General features: G+C 47.7%; 1 protein-coding gene across 1 annotated transcript; it reads left to right on the plus strand.

The window, feature by feature from the left end:
- The first annotated feature begins 310 nt into the window (after positions 1-310).
- On the plus strand, positions 311-5,846 carry s1pr1 (sphingosine-1-phosphate receptor 1). The gene is made up of 2 exons (XM_044199687.1): positions 311-448; positions 1,571-5,846. Exon 2 carries the CDS (start codon positions 1,688-1,690, stop codon positions 2,807-2,809), a length of 1,122 nt encoding a protein of 373 aa, XP_044055622.1. The 5' UTR covers positions 311-448; positions 1,571-1,687; the 3' UTR covers positions 2,810-5,846.
- The last annotated feature ends 7,303 nt before the right edge of the window (positions 5,847-13,149 follow it).

Consider the following 13,149-nt stretch of genomic DNA (forward strand, 5'->3'; position numbering starts at 1 on the left):
GTGTGTGTCTCTGTGTGTGTGTTAGTGTGTGTCTCTGTGTGTCTCTGTGTGTGTGTGTGTGTGTGTGTGTGTGTCTGTGTGTGTTAGTGTTAGTGTGTGTGTGTGTTAGTGTGTGTGTGTGTGTGTGTGTGTGTGTGTCTCTGTGTGTGTTAGTGTGTGTGTGTGTGTGTCTCTGTGTGTGTGTGTGTGTGTGTTAGTGTTAGTGTGTGTCTCTGTGTGTGTGTGTGTCTCTGTGTGTGTGTGTCTCTGTGTGTCTGTGTGTGTGTGTGTGTGTGTGTGTGTGTCTGTGTGTGTGTTAGTGTTAGTGTGTGTGTGTGTGTGTGTGTGTGTGTGTGTGTGTGTGTGTGTGTGTGTGTGTCTGTGTGTGTGTGTGTGTGTGTGTGTGTGCGGTCGCTCCCCGCTGCTGCAGGCTGCTGTCGGACTGCGCTCCTCTTCCTCCGGTCTGAAGGTAAAAACTCTTTTTTCTTGATCAAAGCGGGATTTTCGTGTTTAAAGTTCGCGTGAAGCTTCAGGAGAAACTCGCTGAAACGTCTGCGGCTGATTAAACGTCGTGACGTCGCTTTCTGATCAGTTTTATTGAGCAGTCTGTCTGACGGAAGAAGCGGAGCCGCTTCAGACGAACTCGCGTCAGTCTGACGGAATAAATCCGGTTTTTAATGGAGAATAAAATCACAGTTTAACGTTTTTATTGAAAACTTTATAAATGCTAAAGTGAAGAAGTGACGTCAGAGTGTCTTTATTCATTTTTGCTGTCGAAAAAAAGATGAATGACCGAATTATTTATATATTATTTAAACTTGAATGAATCAAGGATCGTTTTTATACGAACAGAATCTCTTTATTTAAACTCTGTTTATATGTATTATCAGTTAACGGAAATAATCGATCACTTTAAAGGGTTAAAACGTCTGAACGTGAATCTGAACAAACCGAAGATTTGAAATCTGCTCACGATGATGATTCATTAACAAAGTGACTCTGAAACTTGTGAAGTTCAAATCTGCGGATTTAAAATGACGAGTTTGTGAAAGAAAACACATCTGAAGTGTTTTAAAGTTGTTTGTTCTCTAACGAGCTGATCAGAGATCAGTTCACAGGGAAGATCAGAGGTTTTATTATCTCCGGAGAGAATCTAAGGAAGATTTCTGCTGTTGGTCCCAATAAACTTTAAATTTTTAAATAAAATGACACTAAAAGTTGATTTAAGTAGAAGGAACATGTTTGAGTCTTTCAGGATGTTTGTTCACTGATCAGAGCTGATCAGAGATCAGTTCTAAAAGGTTTTATTGGATCAGTTCGATGAGCCTTCGGCTGCTTTGTGAGTCTTAACAAACTGAAGTGGAGATTTAAATGTTCTTCTGTTCTTCGGTCGGACTCGCGGGTTTCATGAACATATTTCTGCCCTCTTAAAGTAAAACCTGCTAAAAGCATGAAGTTCACAGATTCCAGGGACTCTGAGTGTTTGAGGAGTTTAAAAGTCGTTTTTCAGGACGTTTGTTCGCAAACAATCTGATCAGAAACCAGCTTGAGGTGTGCGAGTCTCTGACAGTAGTCCGTCTTCTCTCTGCAGGATCATGTCCCCCTCCAGCAGCAGGACTCTCTCTGCTCCTCTTCAGGGTTACTACCTGACATGAAGGTCTGAAGTTTGAGGACGCCCCCTGCTGGACTCCCGCTGCACCTGCAGGCCATGGCCGAGCCCAGCTACTCCGACCTGATCGCCAAACACTACAACTACACCGGCAAGTTCCGCAAGACGCAGCAGGACTCGGGTCTGAAGGCCGACTCGGTGGTCTTCATCATCGTGTGCTGCTTCATCATCCTGGAGAACATCCTGGTCCTGACCACCATCTGGAGGACCAAGAAGTTCCACAAGCCCATGTACTACTTCATCGGGAACCTGGCGCTGTCCGACCTGCTGGCCGGCGTCGTCTACACCGCCAACATCCTGCTGTCGGGAGCCAACACCTACAAGCTGACGCCCACGCAGTGGTTCTTCAGGGAGGGCAGCATGTTCGTGGCGCTGGCGGCTTCCGTCTTCAGCTTGCTGGCCATCGCCATTGAGCGCCACCTCACCATGCTGAAGATGAAGCTGCACAACAACGGCAACACCTGCCGCGTCTTCCTGCTCATCAGCACCGTGTGGATGATCGCGGCGGTGCTGGGCGGCCTGCCGGTGATGGGCTGGAACTGCATCCAGAGCATGACGCAGTGCTCCACCGTGCTGCCGCTCTACCACAAGACCTACATCCTGTTCTGCACCACCGTCTTCAGCATCATCCTCATGGCCATCGTGGTGCTCTACGCTCGCATCTACGCGCTGGTGCGAACTCGCAGCCGCAAACTCGTCTTCCGCAAGGTGTCCAACGGCCGCGGCAACGCCGGCGCCAACATCAAGAGCTCGGAGAAGTCCATGGCGCTGCTGAAGACTGTCATCATCGTCCTGAGCGGTTTCATCGCCTGCTGGGCGCCGCTCTTCATCCTCCTGCTGCTGGACGCGGCCTGCGAGACGCTCAGCTGCCCGATCCTCTACAAGGCCGAGTGGTTCCTGGCGCTCGCCGTCCTGAACTCCGCCATGAACCCGCTCATCTACACGCTGACCAGCAACGAGATGCGCCGTGCGTTCCTCAAGACGCTGCTGTGCTGCACCACCTGCATCCGGCCCAACGCCAAGTTTACCGGGCCGATCGTGGGGGCCGAGTTCAGCCGCAGCAAGTCGGATAACTCCTCCCACCCCAACAAGGAGGAGGCGGAGTACTCACCGAGGGAGACGACAGTGGCGTCCTCGGGGAACGTCACCTCGTCGTCCTAAACGAGTAAACGAGTCGTAGAGTCTCAGATGTAGAGTTTGTGTTTGTACAGGAAACAGGTGTAAACGGCGCCCGGTGGCGTCATCATGGACCGATCTGAACCTTCAGCTGATCTGGAGTCACAGCACTTATGGAGACTTTCAAACTGGTTAAACTGGGACCAGTGAACCCTCAGACAGAGGAGGTCCACACTTTGTAAGAAGCTCACACCTGTAACGTGTCACCGTGTCAGTCGGAACGCATCAGCACACCTGCAGGACGATCAGCTGGTTTAACTGCTGGAACTCTGGATGATTTCACCTGTTAATGTGGATCATGGTGGTCCAGGTTCATTCAGGGCCCAGTCAGACCAGAGAGAGTCAAGTCCTCGTGATGTTGGACGTTTCCCTGGCTGTTGATGAAGGTTTACAGCATTAGTCACGAGTTACGACGCATTATGAAGATCAGTATAACTGAATAACAGATGCGAGCTTCATAGAAAGTGTTATTGATCCTCGTAGAAGAAGAATCGGACTCAACTGACCGTCTAAGAACAACTAGAACCTGTAGCGCTTAAACACACAGCTGTCAAATATTTAAGAAATACGAATTAATTCATGGAAATGTTTCTTTTTCTTCTTTCACTTCCCTTAAAAAAACACTTGTGAAAACATGAACTCGGAGCTCAGGTGCATCTCACGCACATCGTTTCAGAGCGAAGTCTTCACGTCTGACCGGAAACTGTCACCTGTGCCGCCAGAATTTATATAAAAGGAACACCTGAAGGAAATCAGCTGTTTTGACTCGCAGACAAACAGCAGAGAAAGAAGGCGAAAGCTGCACAACTATGATGTAATCTGTTATTTCAAGTTTAAGATCAATGGTTTGCCTCGTGAGTTTGTGCAGTCTGTCTTCTTCCAGGTGTCCTTGGTGGAGAGGAGGTCATGTGACTCCTGGTGACACCTGAGGTTGCTCGACGTCCTCCCGGATCCACGTTCTTCATACGTTACAGTCTTTTCAGAACTTTGTCGTCCTGATTGTTCAAACTGTAATTATATCAGTTTGGTCTATTCTGTACACACGGCATCTACTTCCTGTCCGTCCTGGAGAGCGAGCCCTCCTCTGCTGCTCTTCCTGAGCTTTCTACCATTTTTTCCCCCTGTTAAAGGGTTTTTTGGGAGTTTTTCCTGATCTGAATCGATGGTCTGAGGACAGAGGGGGTCGTATCCTGTACAGACTGTGAACCTGAGGCTAAATTGTGATTTGTGATATTGGGCTATATAAATAAAATGGACTTCACGATAAAATCCAGCAGAAACTAGAACCAGAGAAGTGAGAGTCAGGTTGTTACTGCGAACGTTTGGGTCCTATAAGAGTCAAGAGTTACAACAGAAATTTGGTTATTTCACATGAGACTTTTCTGTATTTGAATCGAACTGTGACGACAGCTGTGAAGCTGTTTGCTCGTGTTTCCAGATCACTGTCAATCCAATCTGATCAGACCACACAGTCCTGATTTCCTAAAATTTCACATTAAATTTTTGTATATTTAGTCATAAATATTTAATATTGTAGAGAAATTACTTTTTTTGCCCTGAGTTTCGCCTCTCAGGCTACACACAGGCTGGCCTGCCTTCTTCCTGGAGGTTGTTGGTGTTGTATGCAGCCGGAGGGGAAGCCTGCAGACACAACTCAGGGCTGAGAAAAGTACTTTCACCTCCTTATCAAACTTTCTGTGGTCACAGTCTGTCTTTTATTTACAGTTAATATTCTCCTGAAAACACATCAAAGATAATGCAGTAAAGGAAATGCAACATTATCTATCAGAAAGCATCACGTCTGTCAGAGAAACTAAATGTGATTTTAAGTTGAGTTAGTGCTTTAATGACACAGCAATTTACTTTGCATTTCTATAATCGAACCTACGTGCATGTATTCAGCTGATGGTTGGATTTTATCCAGAAGAGGAAGAAGCAGCATGAAACACTGATCTTTAGAAGCTGAGTGTGTGTGTGTGGCTTTTCCATATTTCTTATAATTTATAAAAACACACATAAAAAACAAATTCATCTAATGTCTCAGAGAAGCACCTGAACTTTGAATTTATGTGTTTTTGTTGTGACATTTTTGTAAAAAAGTTAACTGTGTAAAAGTTGTAGAAACTGTATTTTCTACTTCCTGTCTGTGTTGTTGTTGTTGTTGTTGTCAGTAGTGACGTCAGTGTAGTCGAATTAATTTATATTTGAAACCAGGAAGTAAAAAACAACATTTAGTTTGTCAGATAAACGAAAGAAGGTTTTGTTTTGTTCAGTCTGGTTTCAGAAATACGGAAGCTCATTTCTGAAAAGATATGATAAGATAAAAATAATAAATTGAGGAACAATTAAACAACAAAACTCTGAGTAGAGTCTCAGACGTTTATTCTTGACCTGGAAAACAGCAGCTGAGAAAAACAATCTCACAACAAGGTCCATTTAATACGTGGTCTGGAGCTTTTGGTCATATCCAATGATCTTGATCAGCAGCTCAGCCTTTAAGTCAACATGGATGAGAAATCCTTAAAGAGCTCAGAAAAAATGGAAATTTTAAGCATCTACAATTTCATGACAGCTGGATAAACTCCATCTGCTGAGGATCATGTGATATGACTGAAAGCTCCAGGACAGGTACTAAATGGACCTTGTGGTGAAACTATCTCATATGACTCGATATGAAATGACAAACTGTAAAATACTAAGCGAGTCACGTGACAAACTGATGATTTTTAGTTTCTAAGCTGCTGCTCAGAACCTCATAGAGAATTTTATGTTTTAAGCATCCAATAATTTCATCATCACGTTTAACTTTCGGCAGGAACGGGCTTCCGTACAGATCAGACTCTGTTACCACGGTGACCAGTCCTTTTCGATTTCCATCTTCTATCAGGAGCGGATCGATTAATCCATTAATTCCCGTGTTTGTTGACGTCCAGCCTGAACTCTGTGTGTCCGCACTGTTTAACTCCTGAATGTTGGTTTGTTGGTTTTTTAGCACTTAATAAAAGGTAGAAATAGAAACACACAGTTTGTGTCTGAGAACGAATCAAAGCTGTTTTCTTCAGGAAGCTCGGACATGATAACAACAATGACGTTTAAATAATAACTAGAAAAGGCGACATTGTCTAAAAGCATTTGTGCAGCGGCTGAAGCTGAAACATTCATTCGCACCTTGAGTTGAAGCACTGAAAGAAATTGAAGTGGAATTTGAAACCGAATTTGCTAATAGATTTTGAAATATTTGTTAAAATTAAGTCTTGAAAAGAGTTAAAGTTTCATTTCAGTGAAGTTGAGAAGTGAAATCAGTTGACGCTGAAGTAGTAAAAGGAGTTGAAATGCAAGTGATGATTTGATCTGGAAGTGTCAGCTGATATGTAAGCACCGAAAGTAGTTAAACTGTCACGCTTAGCCCACACTGCCTACTGAACTGCTGCTACTATCTTTCTACACTTCCTTTGATATCGGCCATCAGTGACAGAAAGTTTGGTCGCGCTTTATTCTACACTTACCAAATGATGCTGTATTAGACACCACATTTACTGCTGCCAACACGGGCCTATGATTGCTTAATTTAATCGGAAAGAAAAGTAAAAAAACAAATAAATGAATAAAAATATACAGCAATCCCGAACTCAAGTGTTGAGATAAAAAAATAGACGTTTATCTTCACGTCTGGGACATTTTCTACAGATGCAGACAAACTGCAGCGATGTGTAATGTTGCCGCTACGATGTGACTACGAACTGATCATTTTTACGATCTGCTGTTGCGTTCGCCTGTTAGCATGAAAACATACATGAAATGAAAAGCAAGAGGTTCGGCGACGCACTGCTCAGGTAGGCGGTGCGGCCGTCAGCGGAAGAGTAAGAGATGAAAGCAGCTGAAGTGGAGATGGTGTCTCTACTGTGTGCCTTTGAAGTGTCAGTTTGTTTGTGATCACTGACAGCAGTTTAAAGGCCTTTTCAGAACAAACACGAATAATCGGTGCGAATAAATCGCACGTCAACTTAAAAACGCGAGCCCATCTTTCTCTGTGATCCACACCGAGTCCGAAACTTTCGTACTTCGCCGTGCGGTTTCGTTTTTTTCGCAGCTGTTTCAACTTCAACGAATTGTGGATGCCGACAAAAACGAGCCAACCAAATGACAACATCACGACTTCTGCTCGGGCGATCAATAGGTTCGTCAATGTCATGATTCCATTCACTCTCATGAAGATGGGTATTGATCGGCCGATCCGTTCGGGCTCGCGGCGCGCCGCTCCGTTTGACCAGCGACAGATCGCAAAGACAAACACGTGGGAAAGTGCAGCGACCAACAGCTTCGTTGTCAAGGTAACGCATAGAAAACCATTCGTTTGGAGCGAAAGGTATACCTTTCGCGGTAGGTATACCTTTCGCGGAAGGTATACCTTTCGCGGTAGGTATACCTTTCGCGGTAGGTATACCTTACGTATAAGCTGACCACACAGGACAAGCGATCAGGTACGGCAGTTGGCCCGTAGACGCCGGCTACCGGTCTGCTCGCTGGCAGCGTACCTTACATCTGTCATAGTAGAGTCTTTGGAGTCAGTATACTAAAAAAAATTCAACATACTTTGCTGTTTATTAGCAGGAACTGACAAAGAAGTTTAAAGGTTCATTCTCGAGTTCGGAAACAGCGCTCTCATCACAAGGTCCCCTTCCTTGTTATTTCTGAAGCTTTCGACCGTATGTCTTGGGCTTCTTCAGCGGATGGAGCTGAGTGTGGACCTAAGTGTGGAATTTAATTTGAAGTTTTCATCTGTCACATGACTGAAATTCATGTTTTTGTTTCTTTTCTTTTGTTCTCCAAAGTTTAATCAGAGGTGGAAGAAGTACTCTGATCTTATACTTCAGTAAAGTAAGTGGAGTAATACCACAGTGTAAAAATACTCTGTTACAAGTAAAAGTACTCATTATGCAGAACGGCCCATTCAGAATAACATATATTGTGTCACTGGATAATAATTATTGATGTGTGATGTGTTCATCACTTTAATGCTGCAGCTGGTGAAGGTGGAGCTCATTGTAATTACTATAGGTACGACTCCCGAGGATCAATAAAGTCTTATCTTTATCTATAATAATACATTTATGTGTTGATTATGTTTTGTGTTAATAATGTGAATCGAGTAGTGAATGTAGTGCAGTAAAAAGTACAATGTTTGCCTCTGAGATGTAGCGGAGAAGTATACAGGTGAAGTACAAGTACCTCAAAGTACCTTAGTTACTTTCCGCCACTGAGTTTGAGTTTAAGTGCATCGATACTGAATATACCGCTCAGGGCCGCTGTGTGACCTCTGAGTGTTACCATCACTGACCTCTGACCTCTGACAGGAGGGGGCGGAGCCTCACTGAGTCTACAGGGAGCATAGGTAGAAACACGGGCTCTTCTTCTGATTGGAGGAACAGTTCAAGGTCAGCTGATGACCTCAGAGTCCGATCCACGCGGATCAGCGGTCAGCTTCACCAAATCTGCAACGTGCAAGCTGTGATTTTTAACACGAGATCATTTCTCTCAAATCAAGATGTCTGAGGAGGTGAAGTGCTAGTCCTGGTCCTGGTCCTGGTCCTGGTCCTGCTGGCCCCTGGAGCAGCAGGAGGCCCCGAGTACATCAGACTGGGAACATCAGACTCCTCACAGAGGAGAACCTGGAACAACTGATTTGTTATTTAAATTAGTTTTACATGACTGTGACTCCACTCATCCATCACTCTCTGCATCAGAAGAGGAGGAGGAGGAGGAGGAGGATGAAGAGGAGGAGGAGGAGGAGGGGTGGGGGTGATGGGAGGAGGAGGAGGAGGAGGAGGAGGAGGGAGGAGGTGATGGGAGGAGGAGGAGGAGGAGGAGGAGGAGAAGAGGTAGGGGTGATGGGAGGAGGAGGAGGAGGAGGAGGTGATGGGAGGAGGAGGAGGTGATGGGAGGAGGAGGAGGAGGTAGGGGTGATGGGAGGAGGAGGAGGAGGAAGAGGAAGAGGTAGGGGTGATGGGAGGAGGAGGAGGAGGAAGAGGAGGAGGAGGAAGAGGAAGAGGTAGGGGTGATGGGAGGAGGAGGAAGAGGAGGAGGAGGTGATGGGAGGAGGAGGAGGTGATGGGAGGAGGAGGAGGAGGTAGGGGTGATAGGAGGAGGAGGAAGAGGAGGAGGAGGTGATGGGAGGAGGAGGAGGTGATGGGAGGAGGAGGAGGAGGAAGAGGTAGGGGTGATGGGGAGGAGGAGGAGGAGGAGGAAGAGGTAGGGGTGATGGGAGGAGGAGGAGGAGGAGGAGGAGGAGGAGGTGATGGGAGGAGGAGGAGGAGGAGGTAGGGGTGATGGGAGGAGGAGGAAGAGGAGGAAGAGGTAGGGGTGATGGGAGGAGGAGGAGGAGGAGGAGGGAGGGGTGAGGGGTGAGGAGGAGGAGGAGGAGGAGGTGATGGAGGAGGAGGAGGAGGAGGTGATGGAGGAGGAGGAGGAGGAGGAGGAAAAGGAGGAGGTGATGGGAGGAGGAGGAGGAGGAGGAGAGGAGGAGGAAGAAGAGGGTAGGGGTGAGGGAGGAGGAGGAGGAGGAGGAAGAGGTAGGGGTGATGGGAGGAGGAGGAGGAGGATGAAGAGGAGGAGGAAGAAGAGGAGGAGGAGGAGGAAGAGGTAGGGGTGATGGGAGGAGGAGGATGAAGAGGAGGAGGAGGAGGAAGAGGTAGGGGTGATGGGAGGAGGAGGAGGAGGAGGAAGAGGTAGGGGTGATGGGAGGAGGAGGAGGAAGAGGAGGAGGAGGAAGAAGAGGGAGGGGTGATGGGAGGAGGAGGAGGAAGAAGAGGAGGAGGAAGAAGAGAGGAGGGGTGACGGGAGGAGGAGGAGAGAGAGGAGGAGGAAGAAGAGGTAGGGGTGATGGGAGGAGGAGGAGGAAGAGAGGAGGAGGAGGAGGAGGAGGAGGAGGAAGAAGAGGAGGAGGAGGAGGAGGAGGAGGAGGAGGAGGAGGAGGTAGGTAGGGGTGATGGGAGGAGGAGGAGGAGGAAGAGGTAGGGGTGATGGGAGGAGGAGGAGGAAGAGGAGGAGGAGGAAGAAGAGGTAGGGGTGATGGGAGGAGGAGGAGGAGGAGGAGGAGGAAGAAGAGGTAGGGGTGATGGGAGGAGGAGGAGGAGGAGGAGGAAGAGGTAGGGGTGATGGGAGGAGGAGGAGGAGGAGGAGGAAGATGAGGAGGAGGAGGAAGAAGAGGTAGGGGTGCATGGGAGGAGGAGGAGGAGGAGGAAGAAGAGGTAGGGGTGATGGGAGGAGGAGGAGGAAGAAGAGGAGGAGGAAGAAGAGGTAGGGGTGACGGGAGGAGGAGGAGGAAGAAGAGGAGGAGGAAGAAGAGGTAGGGGTGATGGGAGGAGGAGGAGGAAGAAGAGGAGGAGGAAGAAGAGGTAGGGGAGGAGGAGGAGGAGGAGGAAGAAGAGTGGAGGAGGAAGAAGAGGAGGAGGAAGGGTCTTTGGGTCTTTGTTGCTCCTCCTGCTGTGAGAGTCTGTGCTGCCTCCTTGTGGTCACATCAGGACACTACAGTAAAAACTGATCCTTCAGCTTTGGTTCGTCACGTGTTTGATGCTGAAACTCCTCAGAGTCTCCAGCTCCAGACCAGGTCCACACCTGCAGACCGGCACCACCTGCAGGAGAGGACAGGAACAGCAGCACCACGTCACTCTGTGGTCATTTACCAGCTTTTTATTGTTATTTTCCATAAGTTTATATCCACGACTCCAATCATCAGTGGCGGTCGGTCAATAGAAAATTAATAAATTATTATTAAATATTTGAAATCAGCAAATAAATAAGTTTTTACTTTTTAAGCATTTTAATATTTACTTAAAGCTCCAGCGTGCAACATTTAGGAGCAGCAGAAATATAATATTCATAAGTGTGTTTTCATCAGTGTGTAATCGCCTGAAAATAAGAGCCGTTGTGTTTTTGTTACTTTAGAATCAGCCTTTATATCTGCAGAGGGAGCGGGTCCCCTTCCACGGAGGCCGCCATGTTGCGCCGCCATGTTTCTACAGGAGCCCAGAACGGACAAACCAGACACCGGCTCTAGAGCGGCCCGTTCACGTTTTTCGTGAGTTTCGTGGCCACCGTAGTTTCTCCTGCACGCCTGGAAGGGGAGGGCGAGGCGAGCGGTGTTCACATGGCTGCAAACTGCAGTTTCACCACTAGAGGCCGCTAAACGCTCCACACTGGACCTTTAAACATGAACTAAACACTAAACTCTAACAAGTCAACTGTGTAAAAACACCCAATAAAACAACAGGATTCATGACTGGCTAAGTAACCAATCAGGAGCTCACACTGGGAGGCTGTTCCTGTTTGTGTTTCTATCAATAACTGCATCTTATCGTTATTGTATATATCTATAACCACTTCTGTATGTTTATACACACATCCAGCAATACACCTCAAAGTCCAGGGAAGGCCAGAGTGTGATGGTCTGGGGAGAGGACCAGTTCGCATAAAAGCAAAAATCTGAAAATTCTGACGTTTAGTTAAATCTTGTTCTCCATCTTCTCTAGAGTCAGATGTTTCAGAAGTTGTGCTGTTTCCACCTGCTTCCAGTCTTTATGCTAAGCTAGGCTAGCAACCCACCCCCTGCTTCCAGTCTTATTGCTAAGCTAGGCTAGCAGCCCACCCCCCTGCTTCCAGTCTTTATGCTAAGCTAGGCTAGCAGCCCACCCCTCTGCTTCCAGTCTTATTGTTAAGCTAGGCTAGCAGCCCACCCCCCCTGCAACCCACCCCCGCTTCCAGTCTTATTGCTAAGCTAGGCTAGCAGCCCACCCCCGCTTCCAGTCTTATTGCTAAGCTAGGCTAGCAACCCACCCCCCCGCTTCCAGTCTTATTGCTAAGCTAGGCTAGCAGCCCACCCCCCCGCTTCCAGTCTTATTGCTAAGCTAGGCTAGCAGCCCACCTTCCCTGCTTCCAGTCTTATTGCTAAGCTAGGCTAGCAACCCACCCCCTGCTTCCAGTCTTTATGCTAAGCTAGGCTAGCAACCCACCCCTGCTTCCAGTCTTATTGCTAAGCTAGGCTAGCAACCCACCCCCCTGCTTCCAGTCTTATTGCTAAGCTAGGCTAGCAGCCCACCCCCCTGCTTCCAGTCTTTATGCTAAGCTAGGCTAGCAGCCCACCCCCTCTGCTTCCAGTCTTATTAGGCTAGCAGCCCACCCCTACTTCCAGTCTTATTGCTAAGCTAGCAACCCACCCCTGCTTCCAGTCTTTATGCTAAGCTAGGCTAGCAGCCCACCCCTCTGCTTCCAGTCTTATTGTTAAGCTAGGCTAGCAGCCCACCCCCTGCTTCCAGTCTTATTGCTAAGCTAGCAACCCACCCCTGCTTCCAGTCTTATTGCTAAGCTAGGCTAGCAGCCCACCCCCCTGCTTCCAGTCTTTATGCTAAGCTAGGCTAGCAGCCCACCCCCTCTGCTTCCAGTCTTATTGTTAAGCTAGGCTAGCAGCCCACCCCTACTTCCAGTCTTATTGCTAAGCTAGCAACCCACCCCTGCTTCCAGTCTTTATGCTAAGCTAGGCTAGCAGCCCACCCCCTCTGCTTCCAGTCTTATTGTTAAGCTAGCAACCCACCCCCCTGCTTCCAGTCTTATTGCTAAGCTAGGCTAGCAGCCCACCACCCCGCTTCCAGTCTTATTGCTAAGCTAGGCTAGCAACCCACCCCTGCTTCCAGTCTTATTGCTAAGCTAGGCTAGCAACCCACCCCCGCTTCCAGTCTTATTGCTAAGCTAGGCTAGCAGCCCACCCCGCTTCCAGTCTTATTGCTAAGCTAGGCTAGCAACCCACCCCCGCCTTCCAGTCTTATTGCTAAGCTAGGCTAGCAGCCCACCCCCGCTTCCAGTCTTATTGCTAAGCTAGGCTAGCAACCCACCCCTGCTTCCAGTATTATTGCTAAGCTAGGCTAGCAACCCACCCCGCTTCCAGTCTTATTGCTAAGCTAGGCTAGCAACCCACCCCTGCTTCCAGTCTTATTGCTAAGCTAGGCTAGCAACCCACCCCTGCTTCCAGTCTTATTGCTAAGCTAGGCTAGCAACCCACCCCCCCGCTTCCAGTCTTATTGCTAAGCTAGGCTAAACATGACCTGGACCTAGCGCTGATATCCTTCTCTTTCACAAATCTAATTCTGTTTTTATAAATCCTTGTTTTGTCATTTGTCTCTCAAACCTTTTGTCGTCATCATGCTTCCGCAGGTGCAGGGGGATGAAATGAGCGCTTCGCAAACAGCGAGCTAGTTAGCATCATGCAGCCGATGGTCCAAATAAAATATAGGAACGTTACTCTAAATATGATTATAATTTATTATAATTCATAA

This window comes from Siniperca chuatsi, linkage group LG6 (genome assembly GCF_020085105.1).
Source record: "Siniperca chuatsi isolate FFG_IHB_CAS linkage group LG6, ASM2008510v1, whole genome shotgun sequence".
NCBI lineage: Eukaryota > Metazoa > Chordata > Actinopteri > Centrarchiformes > Sinipercidae > Siniperca > Siniperca chuatsi.

What these genes read in the sequence shown, in the direction of transcription:
- s1pr1 (XM_044199687.1), top strand. Translation starts at nt 1,688, where the DNA reads ATGGCCGAGCCCAGCTACTCCGACCTGATCGCCAAACACTACAACTAC.